The sequence below is a fragment of the Cydia splendana genome, chromosome 6 (assembly GCF_910591565.1).
Source record: "Cydia splendana chromosome 6, ilCydSple1.2, whole genome shotgun sequence".
Taxonomy (NCBI): Eukaryota; Metazoa; Arthropoda; class Insecta; order Lepidoptera; family Tortricidae; genus Cydia; species Cydia splendana.
This window is the reverse complement of record NC_085965.1, coordinates 22,509,685-22,532,911: the sequence shown is the minus strand read 5'-3', so window position 1 is coordinate 22,532,911 and position 23,227 is coordinate 22,509,685. Positions and strand designations below refer to the sequence as shown.

Genomic DNA, 23,227 nt, shown 5'->3' with positions numbered 1-23,227 from the left:
ACTTCATGAAAGAACACTAACTTCAAGCTTCAAAATCACATCATAAAAATCAGCCAACATGTCGAGTTTGTTTAACATGTTTAAAAATAGATAACAAAATTGGGAGCTATTACTTAACATATGTTTAGTTCAAAGAATCAGTCTTATCAGTGTCGAACCGTATCTCCGAATCGACAGATAGCAGCGCTATCACAAAAACAAAACACGGCTTGTAAACAAACCGAAGCGTGCCAAGTATTATAGTAGGAGGAGTTGCGCAGCGAGCGTCATTCCGCGCCCGACCGCCGACCGCGTCGCACGCGCCATGCTTGACTACGCGCGCCCGTACGACCCCGCCATGTGCGACCTGTACCTCGCACCCGCCGCGCCCCCCGCGCCCGCGCGCCTCGACGACTTCAAACAAGTCTTCAACAAGGGCCCCGCCTCCTACATCTACGGGAACTACTACACCAACCCCCCGTACGACGTATACGCAGAAGAGGACACTTCGACAAACGTTTACCACAATCTCGTCAGCACCCGCGAGTACCCGCGCGATGAATGGAAGTACAAATTCGTCGTGGACTGGAACGAGGACGACACAATATCCTGGATCATTGACACCGCTATCGCTATGGGCTTCAGTGAATACGACATACCGTGGTACAACTTCAAAATCCTCGGACACGAGTTGCGAATTATCAAAAAGGATGAGATGATGCAGAGACTCGCACATCCGAGCGTCGATCCCAATATCACAGCCAGAATCGCCAGTGGACTGTTTGATAAACTACAAAGCCGTATAAACGAGGAATTACTCAGACAGTCATCAGTGCTAAGGTATGCAGAGAGCGATCCCTACCAGCAGCAGGAGCCTGCGCATACGATGCTGGACTTGGATTTGGATCACAAGAGTCGGATGTACACGTCAGATTACAAGCCAAACAACAGCAGTTTGCTAGCGGCGTGCGATTCCAGTGACGACGCGGAAGACGTATACCGTAACTCGGAGACCGCGTCCCCTGAATGTTCCTACGGCAGTGACGTGAGCAAGTCCGGAGATGAGGACGATAAGAGGAAGCAGTTCAAACGGCCGCCCGGCCGACCAAAAGGGAGTGGGAGGAAAATCTGCAAGCGTCCAAGAAGCGTATCAGTTCCAGAGTTCCTCAGAAATCTCCTGTTCGACCCGAAGTACTGCCCGTCGATAATCAAATGGGAGGACCACGCCAACGGCAAGTTCAGGTGAGTCTGATGTCCTTGTGCAGTGCAGCAAAAACTGTGTCGTGACCGAGACGTTAGCTCAGCATCCATACCTTTATACATATCACGTTCGAGGCACGTGGCCCACCACACATGTTTTACTGCATCTTAATAACATTTGTCGGCTTTACTGACCAAGTCATTACTTTACCTGTGTATCTGCAGTGTGCTCAGAAATCAAGACTGGTTATTATGATATAATTGGTCGGTTCTCCTTGGCCATCGATTGTAAGATCAATTACTCCGGGGTGATTAGCTGTCGCGAAGCCATCTGCCGTGATGACCTTTAAACTCGCTCCAATAATCATCAATGCAACTCATTTGCATATTGATACAAACTTAGCAAATTTAGCCATAATTATAATACTATTTAGCGGACTATATTTAGATATTGGACGGAAAAAAGGACCACCCTATTAACATGATCTTTTTGTATATTTTTCTTATGCTTTTTAGGACTTCAATGAGGTGTTGAGGCTTGAATCCTGTATTTTTTAATCTGGTCTATTAAAGGGTTAAACGTCATGTCATAATTAAGGCTATATATTTACAAACTGTTCTCAAAATTAACAAGTAGCGTTTTTAAGTTAGCTTTTATGTATGGTGTTGTAAGAGCTCATATCTCTAACTGTGCTACCAAGAATGATGCTATCCAAATTTGATAGGTACCCAATGTAGAATAATCAATTCTCAATTAGATTACAGGAAATACTCAAATCTGTGAACCGTGATAATCATAACCATCGTCTATAAATAATTTTGGTTACACGTGCAGATTATGTAAAATAACCAGTGTAGCACATGTATGTATAAATTACACGTATGCTTGAAGACGTAAAAAATACGAAGCTAATAAATTGTGGCCATCCATTCGATATACCGGATGGTGTTTTTTTGCGTGTTTTTGTGCAGCCCACGATATGAATGTTTGGGTTGCAGATATTTGTTTCGCTTGCAAAAAAAACTTAATCGATAATGTATAAGAAAGAATTCATACATAAAATCAACTTCATATAATTAACCTTTTTAAGAGCGTCTACTTTCGTGTACTTAAATCAATATTGAGTTTTGATACCGACCCTAAATTACGACATGTTTACTATTTGTAACTTATCATTGAAGATTTTATGGGTATTGTTTTTGTTTATAATCACACTCAGAGACTTGGTGCTAATTTGAAATTGTACGTTGATTTTACACACAAGATCACATGGTAAGGGTAGGGCGTTGAATAGGCAGATAAGATGTGAAAATAGATGCAGCTCAGAAAGAAACTGCGTAAAAGACCGAACTTGATCCGAAAAGGTAGAGCCAATACCTACTAAAGCTATGGTACGCAGGTTAAAAACGTAATGAAGTATCAATAACAATGTTCTTTTTAGTTTTTTCTTCCATTGATGAAAATATTTTGCTTTAGAATTGCGTCATTCGGATAAAGATTTTCGATAACACCTAAATGATGGAGGTCTAGTTTTACGATACATTAAGCAGCGAGTGGTTCAGGTTCAGGTTCAATCCAAATAAATCCTGGTTAAAAATTACTTTGAACATTCTTTACAAACGCGATAAAGCGACATGGATAAAATGACAACAAGAGATACATCAAAACTACAAGATTTTGTATAGATTTTGTAGAAATATTGCAAGATCTATGTTCACGTAGTTACGTCGGGGAGTAATATCAGGACTCATCTCAAATTGTCCCTTAGGTAATCATCTGAAGTTTTATTTAACATCGTATAAGAGTACCCACAATCCTTAAAGTCAAAATCTTTAAAGAAGTATTAGGAATCGATTATTTCCACCATTGTCTCAAAGCAATGAAGTAAATCCTAATGATTTAGTTTGTCTATTACTCAATGTTCATCGCCTTAACCTTGCCCAGCGGCCTCGTCCGCTGTTCGCATGTTGACATTGCCACTCAACTCCTTCGTCTACCATGACACCTGTTCTGTCTTAATAAGGCTGATTTTGCATTGTCTTAATACCTGCTTAAGTTTGCATGTTGACATTGCAATGATAGCGGCTGCAGTCGTCTTGAATTTTAACGCGTTGTGATAAAGATGGCTTTGCATTGTGATGGGTGGTGTGTAAGTTTGTAAGGTTGACGTAACTCCACGAACAATTGCAATAATTGTAACTGGGGTCTTCTTTACGCGTTGCTACTTGGGCTGAAGTTGAAGGTTCCGTTTTTGCTCGGAAACTAGTTACTGTTTTTATGAAGTAAACATGATTATCTTAAAGTATTTTTGATAGTTATCACGATTCAACATGACGCGTTTACGATCTTGGTTTCTTTAGCCTCCCGTCAATTTTTTCGCTGTTTCTGGGTTCGTCTTTGAGTAAAAGTTGTTCCATATTACTTACATAATCAGATAGTCAGTCGCAGAGTACAGTTGGGTCAAACGCATTTTAGAAAAGGCTCGTTCTGTGGACAATACCATAAAAGTTAACGACTCTGGTACCTATCGTCAGGTGACAAGCAAAACTCACTAATTACCATCACAAGTTCATAGCCATAGTGAACCGTATTAATACCATAAATAAGGTTAATTTTTGTTAAGTATTTTTTTAGTAATTAGTGAGTTTTGCTTGTCACCTGACGCTATATTATACCTTTTGTCTTATTCGATTTTAAAGTACTAAAACATGTATCCCGCCTGTAAGGGAGCAGCGTAAAAATTAGCTTCAGATTAGCTTAACTTTGCGATGTCTACAGAAAAGACAATGTTATAATAATCAAATGTATATGACCCAGTTAAGTGCTGAAAAAAATATCCTGCATTCGAAAGAAGTATAGATATATAAAGGGAATTTAAGGCCTTTATATGACGCCTGCTGTCAAGTACCTACATTTTCAAAATCTGCGTGAGTCCATGCCCAGCATATTGTCCACATTGCATTTGGCAGCACACGTATGTTTTAACAAAACTCGTGGACCTGAGAACCAGTTCTGCCGGTATAAAAAGGTATTTTACCCATTTCGCCTTTAAAACCAAAAAGGGTTATGTCAATATCATACAGCCCACAAATATGTGTGCAAATTAGAACCTTAGTCCGTTGGAATAAGGCTAAATAGGTGTACATATTTTCGAACATACGTATTACTTTTCAGTTTGCAATGTTGCCAAGTTTGGTGCGATGTTGACTGCAGAGAGGCGAGGTCGATTTTTTAATAACTTAATAAGGCTGTATCTATACAGTGTAGCCATTTTAATATGTTTATTTATTATATTCGCCAGTCATATAATAAAATAAAATAAAAGTATGTTTACTTTCATTATTTAGTTATCACATTCACTGCCAACGTTTCCGTAGCGCTACGTTCGTAGCCTATCCCAGCGTTTTCCCGCTTTGTAGAGGAATGCGTCTACGAACTGAAATCCCGCCTAGCGTGATTATGCACTAGTCTGAAAACGATAATTTCATCATTTAATTGTTTTATCCTTAAATTTCTTAACCATAATCATCTTAAAATTAACTACAAGACAAAAATAATGCAAGAAACATAAACTTCAATTAGGTATGAAATGCAAATATCCGTTATAAGTTAGTTATTTTGTTAGTTATACTTGATTCTTGGAGCTCATAATATTTTTCTCTTCACCAAATCACCCTGTATGTAAAACCCCGGACTTATGACGTTTATCCATGGATCAGTAGCCATTTAATGATATGCGTCTAGTTGCCAAGAGGTTTTATATATTATTATTATGTATTATAGTGTATCATAATGACTGACCTTCTGGCTTATTGTGGTATGTGGTATCAGATCATTTGGCTCGCTTGCATTAAAGTATATGCATGTATATGCCTGGTCATATTAGATTTTTGCAATAACACACAAAATATCTACGTAATAAAAAACGCCAATCATGAATTTAGGTATTTAAATAAATGTAAACAAACAATTTGTACATTTTCGGGTAGTTTTAACATTTATTGGTTAACCAAACAAATACAAAACCGCCTGGATCTGTCAATGAACGACCAGACTTTAACCTACATTATTTGATCATGTAATGTTTTCATCTACCTTCAAGTCCTTCAACTGGCTTAAGGAGCCACTTGAGGGTAGATATTGTTTATTTTTATTTAAATACCTAAAGATACAGGCTTTAAGACTCCAACTAGCCTGTAAATCCCTGGTGGGTATATTTTGACACGAGACAACACACATGTTCTCTAATGACGGACAGGCATCTTATTATCATACTTATTATCATTAAATCATTAACATTATTTTTTCTCCATCGATCACTGCACGAGCGAAACCGGTTAGTGGTCATATAAGTTCCGAGAGCTGTATGTTTACTAACATTATGTACATATCTCGTACAAATATATACAGTTCCACATACTTCAATAAGTATTTTATACATAGAATAACTAAAGTGCGCGCGCGTTTGATCAATATAATTTATTAATAAAAAAAAAAACAGCTGTGCACGACTCTCGCTTCGTCAGTAAAGGGGCCCACTGATTACCAGTCCGCCGAACGATATCGGCCTGTCAAACTGGTAATCTGTGGGCCCCGTAAGGCCTCGTCTCGTTATCGTTCATACAAAAAGGCAATGAAAACAATGAATACATAACTACACTACTTTTTTACTTTTAGATTTGGGGTTAGTCGATAAAAGACTTTGTCATATTGGGTAGGTATGGATCAAGGTCTGTGAAGTGTGAATACATGGTGGCCATTGGTGCCCCAAACAATATATTGATAAAAAAAATTGAAATGTTTATCTTACACATCTTACAAAAGGGGCATTTCATATGAAGCGGACAGGAAAAAAAAAGTGAGGTTCCCGAATTTGTTTATATTTGGTTTAGTTCTTCTTCTAGTAGGTATAAAACCGGACGCCAAATATTTTTTATATATGACGTTTATTTTAAAAATTATGAGGTTTTCAAAAATTACCGTAATTGAAATTCCGATTTTTTGAAACTCGAATATCGAATAATTAAAATATATAACTTATTATTTAACCAAGCGTTTTGTATAGAATTTTTAATGATCTTTTCAGCGAACAAATCAATTTTGAAAAATAAAAAATAAATAATGGTTAAAACCGGAAGTAAACTTTTCGAAACCATTTTTCGAAAACTTTGACCAGTTTTTTTTTATTTTTTTTCATCTCATAATATAGCCCTAAGTATGTACAAAATACACTAGAAGTTGTAGAATGGGATCTCCATTGGTTAAGACAATAGGTCAATAAATGTACATACGTGTCGCCCTGAGTGCGACGTACCGTACTGGTATATAGCAGCTGTTAGGCGATATATGAAGTTAAGATGTCTGCCATCTTTTAGCAGTGAGAAGAACTAGTTACGTATGCAAGAAAGAGATGGCAGTATGACGCGACGCCATTTTGATTTTCCGTTATTGTTTTAGTTGTTACTGTGACCTTGCTGTGAATTGTGCACATTTTACGACACTTAACAATTTAATTATGGCTCCGTACGGATATCGATGTAATAATCCGTTTCGTTTAGTAAATCATCGAAAGACTAAAAATTTAAGAAAAGTTTCTATGTGCTTAGTGCAAAAGTGGGGCTGTCCACCAAATGTGTATGTGTGTGCATCTTGTAGGAAACGACTTTTAAATGAATCACCTCCAGTGCCTCCAGTAGCTAATGAAAACGTTGTGCAATGCAGTCAAACATCGAGTGAATTTTCGCAGAACAACCAAGATGAACCTTTTATTCCTGAAGACAAATTCAAACATAATTCCACTCAAACTGATACAAACATAGAAAGTGAAGAAATTTTACAGCAATTAAAGGAGAAATTTAATGATCCGTCGACGTCTATTTCCATGAAAACTATGATTTTGACAGTAGCACCAAAATCGTGGACAGAGAATAAACTAGCGGAAGAGAGAGCGGAACATCTAGGCGACAGGCAAGAAAAGCAAAACTACTTGTAGACAAGTTCGGTATATTTTCGTCTCCCAACCCGCGTGGTAGCAGCCGTAAACTGTCAGCTGAGGTCGAAAATATGGTAAAATGTTTTTATCTCCGAGAAGACATAAGTCGGATCATGCCAGGGAAAAAAGATTTTATATCTATTAAATTAGATGACAGCAAACGAACCCACGTGCAGAAACAACTTCTGATGTGCAATATTAACGAACTATACCAGAAGTTCAAAGAAGAGTATCCAAACATTCGAGTAGGTTTAACAAAGTTTTTTACCTTAAGACCGAAACAATGTATCCTCGCTGGCGACCCTGGAACACATATGGTGTGCGTTTGTACTTATCATCAAAATGTGAAGTTAATGTTGGAAGGAGGAGCTATTGCTAATCTCACAGCGGGAACTGCCATGGAACTATCAACATATAAAGATTGCCTTCGCCAAATGATGTGTCCTAATCCTACACAGAAATGTCATTTAATGACTACAAAAACACCACCTAATGAATGTTGCCAATCTTGTCCTGGCTTGAATGCACTTCGAGAACATCTAAACATCGTATTCGACAACAATCAAGTAACAGAAGTACGGTTTGAAAAATGGCTTGGCACAGATCGTTTTACAATATCGACACAAATATTGACTTCCGATGATTTTGTTGATAGCTTGTGTCAGGCCCTAGAGACTTTGAAGCCGCATGCGTATATTGCAGACCAACAAGCACTTTATTTTAAAGAGCTGAAAGAGACTATCGATGAAGGGGAAATCATCGTACAGTGTGATTTTGCAGAAAATTACAGTTTCGTAGTCCAAGATTCTGCCCAATCGTTTCATTGGAATAACGACCAAGCTACACTCCTAACTTCGGTTTATTACTATAGAGATGGCACTGAAATAAAACACGGCAGCATTGTCATGATTTCCGATGACTTAAAACATGACACAGCTACCTATTATGCTTACCAAATATTACTGCACAAGCACCTTTCAGAAAAAGAAATAGTTGCATCTAAAATCATATACATAACCGATGGTGCCTCACAACATTTTAAAAATAGGTTTAACTTTGTTAATCTTATTAATTACAAGGATGATTTTAATACGAATGCAGAGGCACATTTTCACGCAACATCTCACGGTAAAGGGCCCTGCGACGGTCTCGGAGGGAACCTGAAACGTTTGGCTACGCGTGCAAGTTTGCAGTTACCTCCAAGTAGAGCAATAATTTCACCAATGCGATTGTATGACTGGGCAAAATCATCTTTGAAGCAAACGGCAATCTACTATTGCTCTAAAGACGATATTCAACGTCAGAGGATATTTTTGCAGGCCAGGTTTGATTCCGCAAGGAACAAAAAAGTTTCATGCGTTTATTCCGAAAACTGACGGTCTTCTTGTAAAAAGAACGAGCTCTAGCATAGATTCTTATTGTAAAATAATAAAAATTATGAAATAAACTGGTTAGAATTGTTGACTTTCTTATTTCATTATGTTATGATTAGAATTTACCAGCAGTCTTACTGAATACATGTTCTTATAAGCTAAACAGCTGCTATATGTATGTATACCAGTACGGTACGTCGCACTCAGGGCGACATGTATGTACATTTATTGACCTATTGTCTTAACCAATGGAGATCCCATTCTGCAACTTCTAGTGTATTTTGTACATACTTAGGGCTATATTTTGAGATAAAAAAAAATAAAAAAAAACTGGTCAAAGTTTTTGAAAAATGGTTTCGAAAAGTTTACTTCCGGTTTAAACCATAATTTTTTTTTTTTTTTCAAAATTGATTTCTTCGCTGAAAAGATCATTAAAAATTCTATACAAAACGCTTGGTTTAATTATAAGTTATATATTTTAATTATTCGATATTCGAGTTTCAAAAAATCGGAATTTAAATTACGGTAATTTTTGTAAAGCTCATAATTTTTAAAATAAACGTCATATATAAAAAATATTTGGCGTCCGGTTTTATACCTACTAGAAGAAGAACTAAACCAAATATAAACAAATTTGGGAACCTCACTTTTTTTTTCCTGTCCGCTTCATATGAAATACCCCAAAAGTCATAAAAATTAAAACTACAATAATTTTGTACAAACATATTATTCTTTGGCTTTGACAAACGCAAAAAAAATATCAAAAATATACACAGAAAGAAAAAAAACTTTGTCAACATATTTATTTTAGTGCTTTAACCGTACAAAAATCGCTTTCGGCAGTCACTTAAGGACTTCATAATGACCATAACTAAATGTACCATCTGTACTTTGTATCTTAATAACAATTGGAATGTATGCATATCTCCAAATAATATATGTATATTTAGTAATAACCAGGAAATTAATGTGAAATTGAACGCTTTTAAATCTGGTTTTCACAGTGACGTGCAAATTGGTTTAAATTTAATGATTTCAATCATTAGTCATCTCTGATCAATGAATAATGAACCCTGAACACATTTTAATTACATTTTATAAAAATTTTAATTGACCTGTCGGCTGTATGATAACTTTTGACATTATGTTTTATTTCGTTCAGGGAGAGAGTGGGAAAAAATATACGTTAACACGTCAACATAGCCGTGTCTATATTTTAGGCTTTGTGAGGAATGTTCTTAATTATTCCTTAACCTTTTGATCACTTAAAAGCCTTTTTGGGATTTCGTCGCTATTTGTAGCTTGTTAAATTCATTAAAAAGCATTGTTCTAGGTTTTCAGTGTATAATAAGTTATGACTATTTAGTTTGAATTTACGAGTTAATTCATTCTTGTCGAATGTTTATTTTTTTGCATAATTACATATTAATATCATAGTTTTATTGATGTTGAAATCGTGTGAACTTAAATTGGCTCAATATATTAATACTTTATTTCATTGTAGGTAACAGCTTTTTTTTTTCAAGTCTCCTCGCAGAACTGACTTCAACCTACCATTCATTTTATAAAGATTCTCTACGTATAGGTACATAGTAGTCAATCATAGTCATTGACGATTTCCCGACCGTTTTTGTACAGTTTTTTTTGACATTGTTTTGTTTTTGCGTCCCGTCTCTGTCGTGTTTTAATCACTGACAGTCCATTGAAAACACAAAAATTTGCTATATGTCCATGTATAGACTTTATTACAACGCAATAGGGCTTAAAATGCAACAACACTTTGGATATAGCAATTATTTACAGTATAGGGTAGCCTTGAGCGATTATTAAACTGTAGTATAGAGTCGGACCAAGAAAAGTCTGCAGCGGATTTGATAGCCCACGCAGTGTAAGTGTTATTTATATGTCATAATTTCATAGAAGTTTGACATTTAAAATGACACGTGCACTGCGTGGGCTGCAGACTTTTCTTGGTCTGACTCTAGTACTGTACTTAGACTAATATAAATACTAACAAGTAGACTGCTTAGGTACTCAAAGTAACAGCCTACTGTTATAGAAATTAGTAAGTCACTGTAGACTTTCTACAAGTCTATATTCACTCCGAAAAATAATTATGGCAATATAGGCGATAAATAACAATACACGACTATATAAAAAAAATCGGACAAGTGCGAGTCGGACTCGCCCACCGAGGGTTCCGTACTTTATAGTATTTGTTGTTATAGCGGCAACAGAAATACATCATCTGTGAAAATTTCAACTGTCTAGCTATCACGGTTCGTGAGATACAGCCTGGTGACAGACGGACGGACGGACAGTGGAGTATTAGTAATAGGGTCCCGTTTTACCCTTTGGGTACGGAACCCTAAAAATAGACATTAGTAACTTATTCGTAACGGTCATAAAGTCACAAATACCACGCGTAACCACGTACTAGTAACTAGATCAACAAGTAGTAACCTAACTATATCGGAGATTAGTATATAATAAATAAAATTAAGTACCTAACTGCGCAGAAAAAACATGCACTGGTTAAAAAAAGGTTACTTTTACCCCAAGACTCCCAAAAATAACCAGCCAACTATCTTTATCTTCATAATTTAAGCTGTTCTTGTCGGTGGAGTAACCGCCAATCCTTTCTTTCAAGGGCCAGTTTTTTGATTTCCTCATACCACGCATTCTTTGTCACTTGGGTATCTTTGGCGCATTTGTTTTCATTGACCTACAAAAAAAAACAATCAATATTCATGTCATAAAATCAATCTGCTTAATAGACAATTTCGAAGAAAACTACACTCACTTTACCCGCGCTCAATCAAAAACTATTATTTTTAATGAGTCAATTAGGGCGAGGCGCGCGGGGTGCAGTGGCACCGTATAGATTTTCTTTTTTCTTCCGCCCGTTGCTACGCACCCAAGGACTTCCGGGGCCAGTGGGGCCACCCTGTTTTCGAGATTCCACGAAAACGCAGAAAAAAGTGACATTAATTAATTTGGATCTTAATTAAGGGCCCTTAAATGAAACGTAATTCGTTCAGCCCGGGCGGATAACGCTTTTTTCAATTTCACGATTTTTCGAGTCTTTTTTAAAAGATGTTGCCGGATGCTTTATTTTGTGATAAAAGCTATTCAATCGTTAGGCAATTTATCTACTTAAAACGTAAGTAGTTATCCAAAACTTATGTACATACGTAACAAGACTAGCTATTTTACGGTTTAGGCGGAGTATGTCACTTTCTTAGGAGGTCACTTTCGAGTTAGGTCACGTTAGGAGGACGTCACATTCGGAGTTCGTCACTTTAGGTAGATTCTAATTCAACAATTATGATTTTGAAGTGTTTTTGATACGACCTTGACAATCACGGGTAGCTAAAGTGTCATTCTATGGAACTTGCTAACTATGTAAACAAACCGCCATATTGAAATTGTCTCTGAATGATGAATTTACTAGTGACTTTTGTTTACATAGTTAGCAAGTTCCATAGAATGACACTTTATATTTAACGTCGTACCTATCTCTTCTGATGAACCCGTTCCGATGTAACATTGTTAAATTCCCGGTTCACGTTCACTATTTATGAATTTACCTGAACTTTAACCTAATTTCATCATTTATCTGTTAAATGTCTAAAAAGCAAAGAACAGTGCTTAATAATATGGCCCGAAGGGTCATTTTATGTCCACTATGGGTGCGAGTCTTTAAACTTCCCTCTTATTTTAACCGTAATTAAATGTTATCATTCAATGCACACGCTTGGTGTTAACTTAGATAAGTTTAACCTTTATTTTGTAAATAAGTATGTACATAAAATATAACTAAACTAGATTAAATAGTTCTACCGCATTTGAGGGTGGGTTTTTAATGCTTTCGTAAAATGTAATAATAACATTTAATTTGCTGCAAATATCCTTATATTAAACGGATTTTTTAAACAATTCATTAAAACATTCATTTTAACCGGTTATGTAGGATTCAGTAACAAGATTTTACAAGGCAAATTAAATAATATACCTATCGGCTCTTTGTTACCTTGCCTTTTCGAAAACGCTTACGGAGTCTGTGCGTCGCGGTCTATTATTTCAACAAATACAATACATGTAGCTTTTCGTACAGAGATTCGACGTATTTACCTGCGTTGGTTCAATGTTTGTGTAACATTGCCAACGAGTTTGTATTAAACGGCTTCCAAAACGAAGCGAATTTACTGTTTTAAGGACACTTTAGCTCTTGCCCTTTAAAAATATGAAACTACCCTCAAAATAACAAATATAAAAATTTGGAGATAATCTTATACAACCAACCAACTTAATTCTAAAACAAATATTGCTAATTGTACTTAAAAGATATACGACGACACACTTAAATAGAGAAATATATAGATATACATTATATCTTAGGAACCCCGAGAATATGACATTTGTTTATTTTTAAAGAGTAAAGATATATTAGGCAATAGATATGTAGAATTGTAGATAATAAATCTTTAGAAATAAAGAAAATACAATTAGGTTTAGTTTTATTTAATTTGGCAGTGATGTACAGTGGGTTTTAATTGTTTATTAATGATTTTAAAATTATAACATTTATTTATTATGGTATCTACGTATTATGTAAACCACATAGGACATTACGTTTAATAATATATTGTAAAACTATAAAACCCTTCTCAAAATTGTACAAGCACAGCGTAACATCCGAAACATTGCAGCAAGAAAAGAAAAATACGTAGTACGCCTCCGCCCCGTAACCATGGCAACCCCGGGAAGCCTCAGTCACGTGTCACGGGCATTTCCGCTCTTTTTCTCGCGTTTTTTCCCCCCGGGCGGAGGAGGGTGGGGAGGGAGGGGGGGAGGCTCGTGTACGCGACTTAATTGCGTCTGTGAGTGTGGTCCGGAGAAATTAGAGCGGGGGTAGTGAAGGGATAGAGGCGGCGGTTGGAAATGTGCATGCGAAGTCCTGGGTTCAATTCCTGACTCCTGTAATATGTCATGTTATTGTTGTACCTACGCTGTATAATTGTAATAAAACAATGAATTAATTTATTAATACTGTACTTATACAAATTAAATAATTTATATGTAAATTCTACATTGTAGACTGTATAGTAAACGTGAGTGAAAAAAGTTCACTGTTTTAATAATGTTTAAAATAATATTTAATAAATTTTATATAATATATTTGTGATAAGTTCGCCTTTGTACATTATATATACTTTATTTCATTCTAATTTACCCTGTCTTATGTACAAAAAAGTGTTTACATACATAAACAACACACAAATAAATGCCCTTACCGGGATTCGAACCCGGGACCTGCTTCATATATATTGCAGGGTCACTGCCGACTAGGCTTGAGGCCTTTGTTGGTACATTATAACAACAAGGTATGTTATCAAATGTAAAAAAAAACCCTCGAATGGCCAAAATATGGATGGTTACTTTAATTTTACATCTGCATGCTATCTAGACATAAGTGACGCTTACATTCTTATTTAAAACAAACCTTTTGACGCGATAACGTCTTATAAATCGATAAACACCACCGGTAGCATGCACGAAAAAGTGTCACGTTGTGGACAGATCTCTATGGTAACGTTGTGGACAGATTATGACATTACCTAGTCAATTTATATATGATAATATAATGTATGTGAGAAAAAATCTTACACAGTATAAAAAAAAAGTGATGTTCACAATTTTAATACTAGGAATAGGAATAATTTATTAGATATAAGAACTAGGCTTAGCAAAGTACGAAAATCATTTTTGGGGCTCTGTACACGTTGCTACAATAAGATACCCGACCATATTGTGAATATGTCAGAAAACAAGTTCAAAGCTGTAATAAAAGAAAGGTTAATAAAGAAAGGCTATTATAGAGTAGACGATTATTTAACTGATAAACACGTATGGTTGGATACCTTATCTACAGTCAAGAGTGGCATATAAGTTTAATTTTAATAGGCTTGTTTATTATATGTAAATAATTTTATTTATTCTCAACAATTTTTGACTTTCAAAAAGTGTTCTGTAAGAATCTATTTTGAATAAAAATATTATGAATTATGAATTATCTCCATGGTAACGGCCAATTTTTCATCAATACTTTCTTATGACGTTATCACGCAAAATTATCGTCCGTAAACCGACTTTACAGACAACCATATTTTTTACAATAAAAAAGCAATATTGATAAATTAATGCTAATTAACTTTGCAGAATAAATTAGGCAGGTTAGGTGAAATTTATTACATACTGTAATAGTTAATTGTTGTCAGTACAATAAAACAAAACAATAACCACTCAACACTTCAATTTGTTATAAATATAGTGCCTGAAAAACAATTAAATGTGTCAAGTACGTACAAAGGTCATATAATTGTACAACAAGTACATAAGCCAGCTAATTACGCTTAGATAAGCTCATATACTCGTACTTGTAAATTACATATTGTTTACTTCAGGTTGCCAATTAGCGGTTGAACTAATTTAATTGAATTCCGTCTATTCAGCTTATTTGTTACGTTTGGATCTGGCGGTTGTTAAGTACAAACCCGAAACTAACAAGACAAAATAACTTAAATAACAAACGAACAATGTTTAATTAGGTATGACATTTGTTGTAGCATATAGCTTTATCGGTCCCAGTATTTCTATTTCTTTGCAATCGTATTTGTCTTGGTCCTATAGTTCGTTTTTTTAGCATTAGAAAGAACTTGAAAGAAGGTAAGCGATCTTGACATGTCTTTTAATTGAAAAACGCTTTTTAAAAATCAGTACTTATTACTTATGAAAGCAGAAGAATATAAATTATCGTATTAGATTCATAATTCTTACATATATGCCGTAACTTATTTTTAAAATGTGTTTTTCAATTAAAAGACACATCAAGATTGTTTACCTTATTTCTAATGCTAAAAAAAACGAACTATAGTGTTAGAACAAGAAAACTCTTCAGTGATTTTGATAGCCCACGCAGTGCAAGTAATATTTATACGTTATAATTTCACAGACGTTTGATGTTTAAAATAACACTTGCACTGCGTGGGCTATCAAAATCTCTGCAGACTTTTCTTGGTCTAACTCTAGTACACTTCTTCTACATTTATTAAAAGTTTGTATGCTAAGGTTTTTTTTAAGTCAGACTGCTCGACATGTTTCATTCTTTGATTTATTTAATGATGAAAAAAGTCAACGTTACGGTAATGGTTTGACCGATCTGGCCTAGTGGGTAGTGACCCTGCCTATGAAGCCGATGGTCCCGGGTTCAAATCCTGGTAAGGGCATTTATTTGTATGATGATACAGATATTTGTTCCTGAGTCATGGTTGTTTTCTATGTATTTAAGTATTTATATATTATATCTATCGTTGTCTGAGTACCCATAACACAAGCTCTCTTGAGCTTACCGTGGGGCTTAGTCAATTTGTGTAAAAATGTCCTATAATATTTATTTATAAATAAAAATGTACCTAACTACCTACCTAAAATTATATTCCTACAAAGTGTACTTATTATCTAGTCAATTCTAGTCACATTTATTTATTTACAGTTTTTTTAACAATAAAAAAAATAAGCACAAATGGCGGACTTAATGCCTTAAGGCATTCTCTGCCAGTCAACCATAGGGCAAAACATAAATTCTCAAACATTCTACATCTCTCTATCTTTATATCTATTACACAAAAAACGGCAACAAAGTCAACATACCTACATTTAAAACAAAAACAAAACATCTCTGATTCTCGCTAACTCTATGCCGCGTGCACCAGAGTCCCTGTAACATTTCTTTTTCGTGAAAATCTATTTATAACTAGGGCAGCTCGTGCTTAAGGTTACTCAGCCAAATTCCCACCTTCCCCCCTACAAAATACGGTTCAAATTCTCTTGGAATGAAGAACTGCGTAGATACTTATACATTTTTTCCCATAGTGGCTCTATTATATTGATTAGTAAGCCCCCTTCCGGGGGAAGTGTCTTTTGTGCCATTTTTCTCGGCTTTCCTTTGTTTTTCTCGTGCTTGGATGTGAATGAACGGCAACATAGCAGAGTCCTATGCTGAGCTTAGGTGGGTATTAAGTTAGGTCAGGTGGGTAAGAGGATCACGGGGGCAAGACGGACACTGGTGTACATATTCCATATTTAATAAAGTACACTCAAAATCAATAAACATTTTGTAGACATTTCTATAGTATATGTTCCTCTTATTCTATTATATATATTATTTCCTATTTGTTTGGTTTTCGTACTTTTATCTATATTTACACGTGTATGGGATTTCGAACTAGATGACGAATAATCTAAGTATAAATAGTAAGTACGTTTAATGCAAAATCGACTAAGTACATATGAATTTTGTATAAATGAACTATGAACTTTATAATAATGTTTTTTTATCAAGTTTATTCGTTCTTGATCTGTTCTTAATACGCATGCATACAATAATATAGTTACTATACCCATGTTTCAATGTTTTCATGCTTTAAAGACTAACCACTTACATTCTTACGGCAACACTAATCTCAGACCCCTCACCCTCATGTATTTATATCAATAACTCCATGTTTTTTGGGCCTACATAAAATATGGATTCCTAATGCAAAGCCAACAAATCATCAAGTATTTGGGTCAAAAACTTATTTTGGTATGAGTTCGTTTTTAGGGTTCCGTACCCAAAGGGTAAAAACGGGACCCTATTACTAAGACTCCGCTGTCCGTCCGTCCGTCCGTCCGTCCGTCTGTCACCAGGCTGTATCTCATGAACCGTGATAGCTAGGCAGTTGAAATTTTCACACATGATGTATTTCTGTTGCCGCTATAACAACAAATACTAAAAAGTACGGAACCCTCGGTGGGCGAGTCTGACTCGCACTTGTCCGGTTTTTTGCATCTTTCCTGTCGAAATCATTTCTTGCAGTCGACTTCTCAAAAATTGTATAAGTCATGAAAAAAATTTTTTTCAATGTAAGTACCCAAATCGTTAACTTTTATATTGATCGCAGGAATTACTGTTTTTTAATCGTCTTTAAAAAAAAGGAGGAGGTTCTCATCTCGTCTGAATCTTTTATTTTTAGTATTAAACGAATCACGTTATATCAGTTATATGTACGTATTATGCACCACATAATTATTTTCCATCGTATTTTCACGGAAACGTGCGAACGTCTCTTGCTATTTCAGCCAGTCTCGGTACAAAAGTACTGAGGTTGACTGAAGTAGCATGACAAACACGAATGTTTCCGAGAAAATACGATGGAAAACTATTATGCACTACATCTCTATTTTTTTATATCTTAGTGTAGCGTCTAATAGACTACAATGGGGCATAAAAATAGGTATTCAGATTTTAAATCCAATGCCTGCGATACTGTATGTATGACGTTTTGAAACTCAAGTTTTTTTCAGGTAAATTCAATCATCATATTTATGAGAGTCTATTTTCGGAAAAAGCCGACATTTGGAAGTGATTGAAGCCGAATATACCTTACCTACATGTAAAAAAACTGTTTGCAATATTTATTTATTTATTTAAAACTTTATTGCACAAGAACAAGTAAAAAGTACAAAAGGCGGACTTAATGCCTTGAGGCATTCTCTACCAGTCAACCACTGGGCCAAACAGAAACTAGCTAAGGTCCAGCAATATCCTATCAAGTGACTATGTGTGTATAGACTTCACCGTGCCAGCTCTCAGTAGCACTCGCAATACGATTATCTACATCAGTACGGTTACCATCAGTTTGTCACTGACGTAAACGCCGTCGAGAACGTAATTTACTTTCTATACATCCCGTTTGCACTAATATGCGAGTGCGAGCGAGATGTATAGAAAGTAAATTACGTTCTCGACGGCGTTTACGTCAGTGACAAACTGATGGTAACCGTACTGTATCGTATTTTTAAATACCACTACGTGTCCAGTTGGAATCAAATTGGACTACAAATAGCAACAATCTAGTTATCAAAAGGCATCAATGACTCGAATGATTTGCACGGCGGGAATCCCCGATGGAAGACTCACACACAGACACACCCACACACGCAGGTGTCGCAATCAACGCGTGCTACTGGCAAAACTTGAAATCGGATTAATTGCAAAAACTAGCACTAGATAACGCGATCGATCAAAAAAAAATTTTTATGGAATATTAATTCCATTTTACATTGCATAAGACAGATATTAGATATTATATGGAAAGGGCACTTTATGTTGTTTTGATCTAATATCGATTTGATGATAGGTAATTTAGTGATTTAAGTATATACTACAAATATATCACAAAAGTTAACATTTTTTTTTATTTCATTGTGTATGTCTTTTCAAGTGTTACATTAAAAATATATAGTTTTTAGGGCAGTTTTATTAATTTCATTACAATGTGCTTAATGTTTAAATAACTTACTAAATAAATGAAATAAAACAAAATACATATGTATAAATCACTTGAGCTAAAACTATGATAACCAAAATTTTAAATATTAACTACACATTAATATTCAAATGATATAACTATTTACATTTCTCGTGACCAACGTCTCCAAATAATATTGTTAAACCGATTTGTCTATATCAGATAAGTGTCTGCAACATAAATGACGTCATCGGCGCGGGCGCCGTCTGCGGGCCAATCTACCGTCTTATCCAAACGTTATAACCGTCTATGCCGTTCATAGGCGCTTACTACCTTTTTAACACGAGACAGATTACAAGGTGACGAGCACACTGATATATTTGTACGTCTTAATCTGTTTTTACGTATATATTTTGATATTAGTATGTTTAGTCTGCCTTTTGCATATTTTAGTAGGTCATTGATGAATAATTTGTTATTGTGTACATTTTCTCACGGTTTTCGTTTAAATGCTAATTATATAAGTACTTCCACGTTGTTAAAATGAAAATTAAGTTTCTGTATCACATTGGTGATTCAATAATAATAATTTCGATTTATATGCTTTAAGTACTAAAATAATTTTATTAGTTAATTTGGATTATGTTTTTATTTAAAGTTTTATTTAAGTTGTAGTTTGTAGTGTAAGCATATTGTAATATATATTTATTGTAATTTGGCATATGTAATAAATATATTTGACCATAAAAAATGACACTACCGACAAGAGCATGCTCTTAAATTATGATGATGGTGATAAAAAAATGAATAATTATATGATTGTTGTTTGAAGTTATTTGAAGACAAACATATTATTTGTTTGTAAGTATATTTGTTAATAAATAAAATAATAGTGTTATTGAAAATAATTAATTCAATCACGTGGCAAATCTTTTCCGAATATATGTATTATGAATAGGCTTATATGTTTAAAAATATATACTATTAGGTAATTTATATAAGAGGTATTTTTGTTTCCTCGTTTTATTATAGATTTTAGTACTTACAATTTATTACGTAAGTACAAAATTACGACTAAAGCCGAAAAGTAAAATACGACAACAAAATAAACGTAGCGTTTTTACAACATTACGGAAAAAACACATGATTTTGCCTTATTTTGCTAACAGAAAATCAGAAAAAGGGTCGCTAACATTCACATATACATATGTATGACTAGAAAAACAATATATCACCAGTATGTCTCGCCCTTAGCCACGCCTACCTTACTATGACCAAAAACGTCATAGCACGCACACATATATAACAAGAGAGCGGGACGGCACGTACACATACATAACGAGTGAGCGGGATGGCATGAGGAAAACGTGAAAATAATTGTATGACAGATGATCGGCGTTATCAGTGCAACCTTATCAATCATTTGATATTATTAATCGATATAATCAATATTGACTGACTTGAAGAAACTTTTCTTAGTAAATTTTGTAATAATAGTGATAAAAGATATAACATGTTTATTTATAAACATAGTGTGTTTGTGTGAGTAAACATTTATTTTATTTGTCATGACTTTTGACTTAACAGATAATATATATTATATATAATAGTGTAGATAATAATTATTAAAGCAATAACTGACAAATAATATACCTTAGTACCTTGCAATAAGATATATGAATGATCAATTCACTATGTTGTGTTGATACCTGGTTCTGAGAAGACAAGAACTGGTTATAGGGACTTTTATAGCCGATGCAAGGCCGAATCGTATTCATACAATGTATGATGTATGGTTGTATGCTAAGTTTAACCTCTTGTCTGTGTATGATAAGGTTTCTGACCAAATTTTTAGTATTTTTTTTTTGCGGGAAAGATTTTTTCTGTTTTGAACTCAGGACTTTAGGCCACCACATATGTATAATAATATGAAAGGTTACCATTATCAGGCATGCAAGTAAAGATCAGATGTGTCAATAGAAAGTATGATGATTTCATACAAGTCCTCCTTGCCCTGGTGTTCTTCTTACCCCACCCTCCCTTGAATACAAAAAATAGCTCTTAAAACTAACAAAATGTTTTCATAATGTAAAATATTTTTGTAAACATTTATTACATATATTTGTTCCTGGTTTTAGGATTATGTTTCTGGTGTAACGGTTTTATTTATATATGTGGGACTAGATTTCTTTTACCGTTTATTTTCGTAAAACAACTTTCGCCACTGCTATAAAATTTTAATATAACAAAACACCTATTATGAAATCTTCAGAATGAACTATCTAACGCAATCATTCACACAAACAAGTTTCGTATGTTTGTTTGTCGTATATTTTCTCCCGATTCTCCGAACTCGCACGCGCCGTGAATTTTAAAAATATACCATCACTCGATTTATAACTCTAATCTGTAAGACAAAGAGCTTCTTTTTGATTGATAGGTGTGGATTATATATGTAGACATTGGCGATTCTGTGCCAATTGAAGACACAGAAATATTTTAACTGTCCTTCGAGACTTTAACTGTATATATTAAGGCCGAAATACACTGAATGCGTAGGTACTGCAGGTCGGCTCCGACTCAATGATATTATAACTATAGATAGATACAAGTTGAAGCATTTAACTTGTGACGATTGTACAGTTTGCTCTTGACGCGCCTGGCCTTAACAAGTCAGTTTAAAGACTTTAAAGGGTCCACAGATTACCAGTTCGCCGGACGATATAAGCCTGTTAGTTCTTCGGAGCCACATTTTGCGTTTAACCATGTTTAACTGACAGGCCGATATCGTCCGGCGAACTGGTAATCAGTGGGCCCCTTAATTATGACGCGCAAGTGACAAGCACTATATAGTCATCTCTTTTTTACTCAGGTATACTTTTCGTAATAGCTATGTTTATGCATTTTGCGTATGTAGGTGTATGTTTTTTGCCAAAAGTGCCTTACATTATTTTGTAAAAGAGCTGATATTCTTCAATCTGCTGGATCGATTTTTATCAAACATAGCTAAGAACCACTGCAATAAAACTCGCTTTCACGTAAAAACCGTATTGAAATCGGTTCATCTTTTTTAAAGCTACTATGCCACAGACAGACAGACGTTAGCGTCAAACATATAACACCCCTCTTTGCGCTGGGGGTTAAAAATATTCCAGAGTGCAGAAACTTTTGGCGCGTTTTACATCCACTACTATAGGGAATATTACTGCAATGTTCTGCCGCTAGAGTGCAGCACCAGCACAAACTGTGACCCATAGGTAACTTATAGTTGCTTATAGGTATGAATATACTACGCCGTAAACAGTTTTTTTAGCAAGTTTTCAAAGATAATTTGTTACGAATAAATATGACATTGATGAATCACAGAGGTTTGTTTACTATGTGTGCTAGTAGCGCCCCCTACGCAGAGTTTGCACACCTATTGTTGCTGACTGTACATACATTATGGATGAATTGCGTAAATAGAATGCAATTCTAGTGAGTATTGATCATAGTCTAATAAAACATGGTCTTCCATTCCCAGAGTGACACGGGCCTACGTCACAACAACATGGCCGCTATATATAGCGCTATCGCATATTATCATATAGCGCTGTCGCATGATGACGTAGGCCCGTGTCAGTTAGGTGACCTAGAAAAGACGGGAATGGAGTACCAGGCGGAGTATATTATTATACCATGGTATTGATAACGTATCAACAGTTATGTAAATAATTGGCTTTCCATGTTTATTTATGTTTTTAAATCTTACTTCGTCATCAATGCATGTCACACACAGATAAAAAAATATCCCTCCTGGGGGCTGATTTTTGAATTTCGACCGCTCGATTTCGTGTATTTCGTTCAATAATATCTCCACAGTTTCTATCGCTTATATTTCACAAAATAGCATTTCGCCGTTTTCCACCGATTTTCGAGTGACGAAATCGAGCGATCGAAATTCTAAAATCGCCCCCCTTTATCCGTTTGTTTAGGTACCTACGGTACTTAGATTATAATATAATTATGACAGATTTGATATAGCCTTCGTACCTAAACTGATTTGTCGCTACATTTAGTGCCACCCCACTCTGAAGCTCCCGGTCTTCGGCACTTCGTAAAATTCGGCCTTCGGCCTCGCATATTAAACCGTCGAACGCCCATCATGCAACAAATTGATGCAAAGCAATTTGACCCATTTTGATCTGTAGTAACAGACGTCTGATACTGAGTCGCTACGACCCAAATTGAGTTAGTATCACACGTGAGATACTAGGGCCACACTGGCCACAGGTTAAAACACTTGGTCATTTGGTTCTTGTCTGAAGATCGGCCTTTGCGCTAGTTA

At 35.2% G+C, this 23,227-nt stretch overlaps 1 protein-coding gene across 1 annotated transcript in view; it reads left to right on the top strand.

Moving 5' to 3' along the window:
* Positions 1-218: 218 nt before the first annotated feature.
* Positions 219-23,227, top strand: part of LOC134791722 (ETS-related transcription factor Elf-3-like) — a 36,943-nt gene continuing 13,934 nt past the window's right edge. Inside the window, exon 1 of the mRNA XM_063762841.1 lies at positions 219-1,221. Within this exon, the coding sequence (XP_063618911.1) occupies positions 305-1,221 (917 nt within the window). The 5' untranslated portion in view covers positions 219-304. The remainder of the gene's footprint in view (positions 1,222-23,227) is intronic.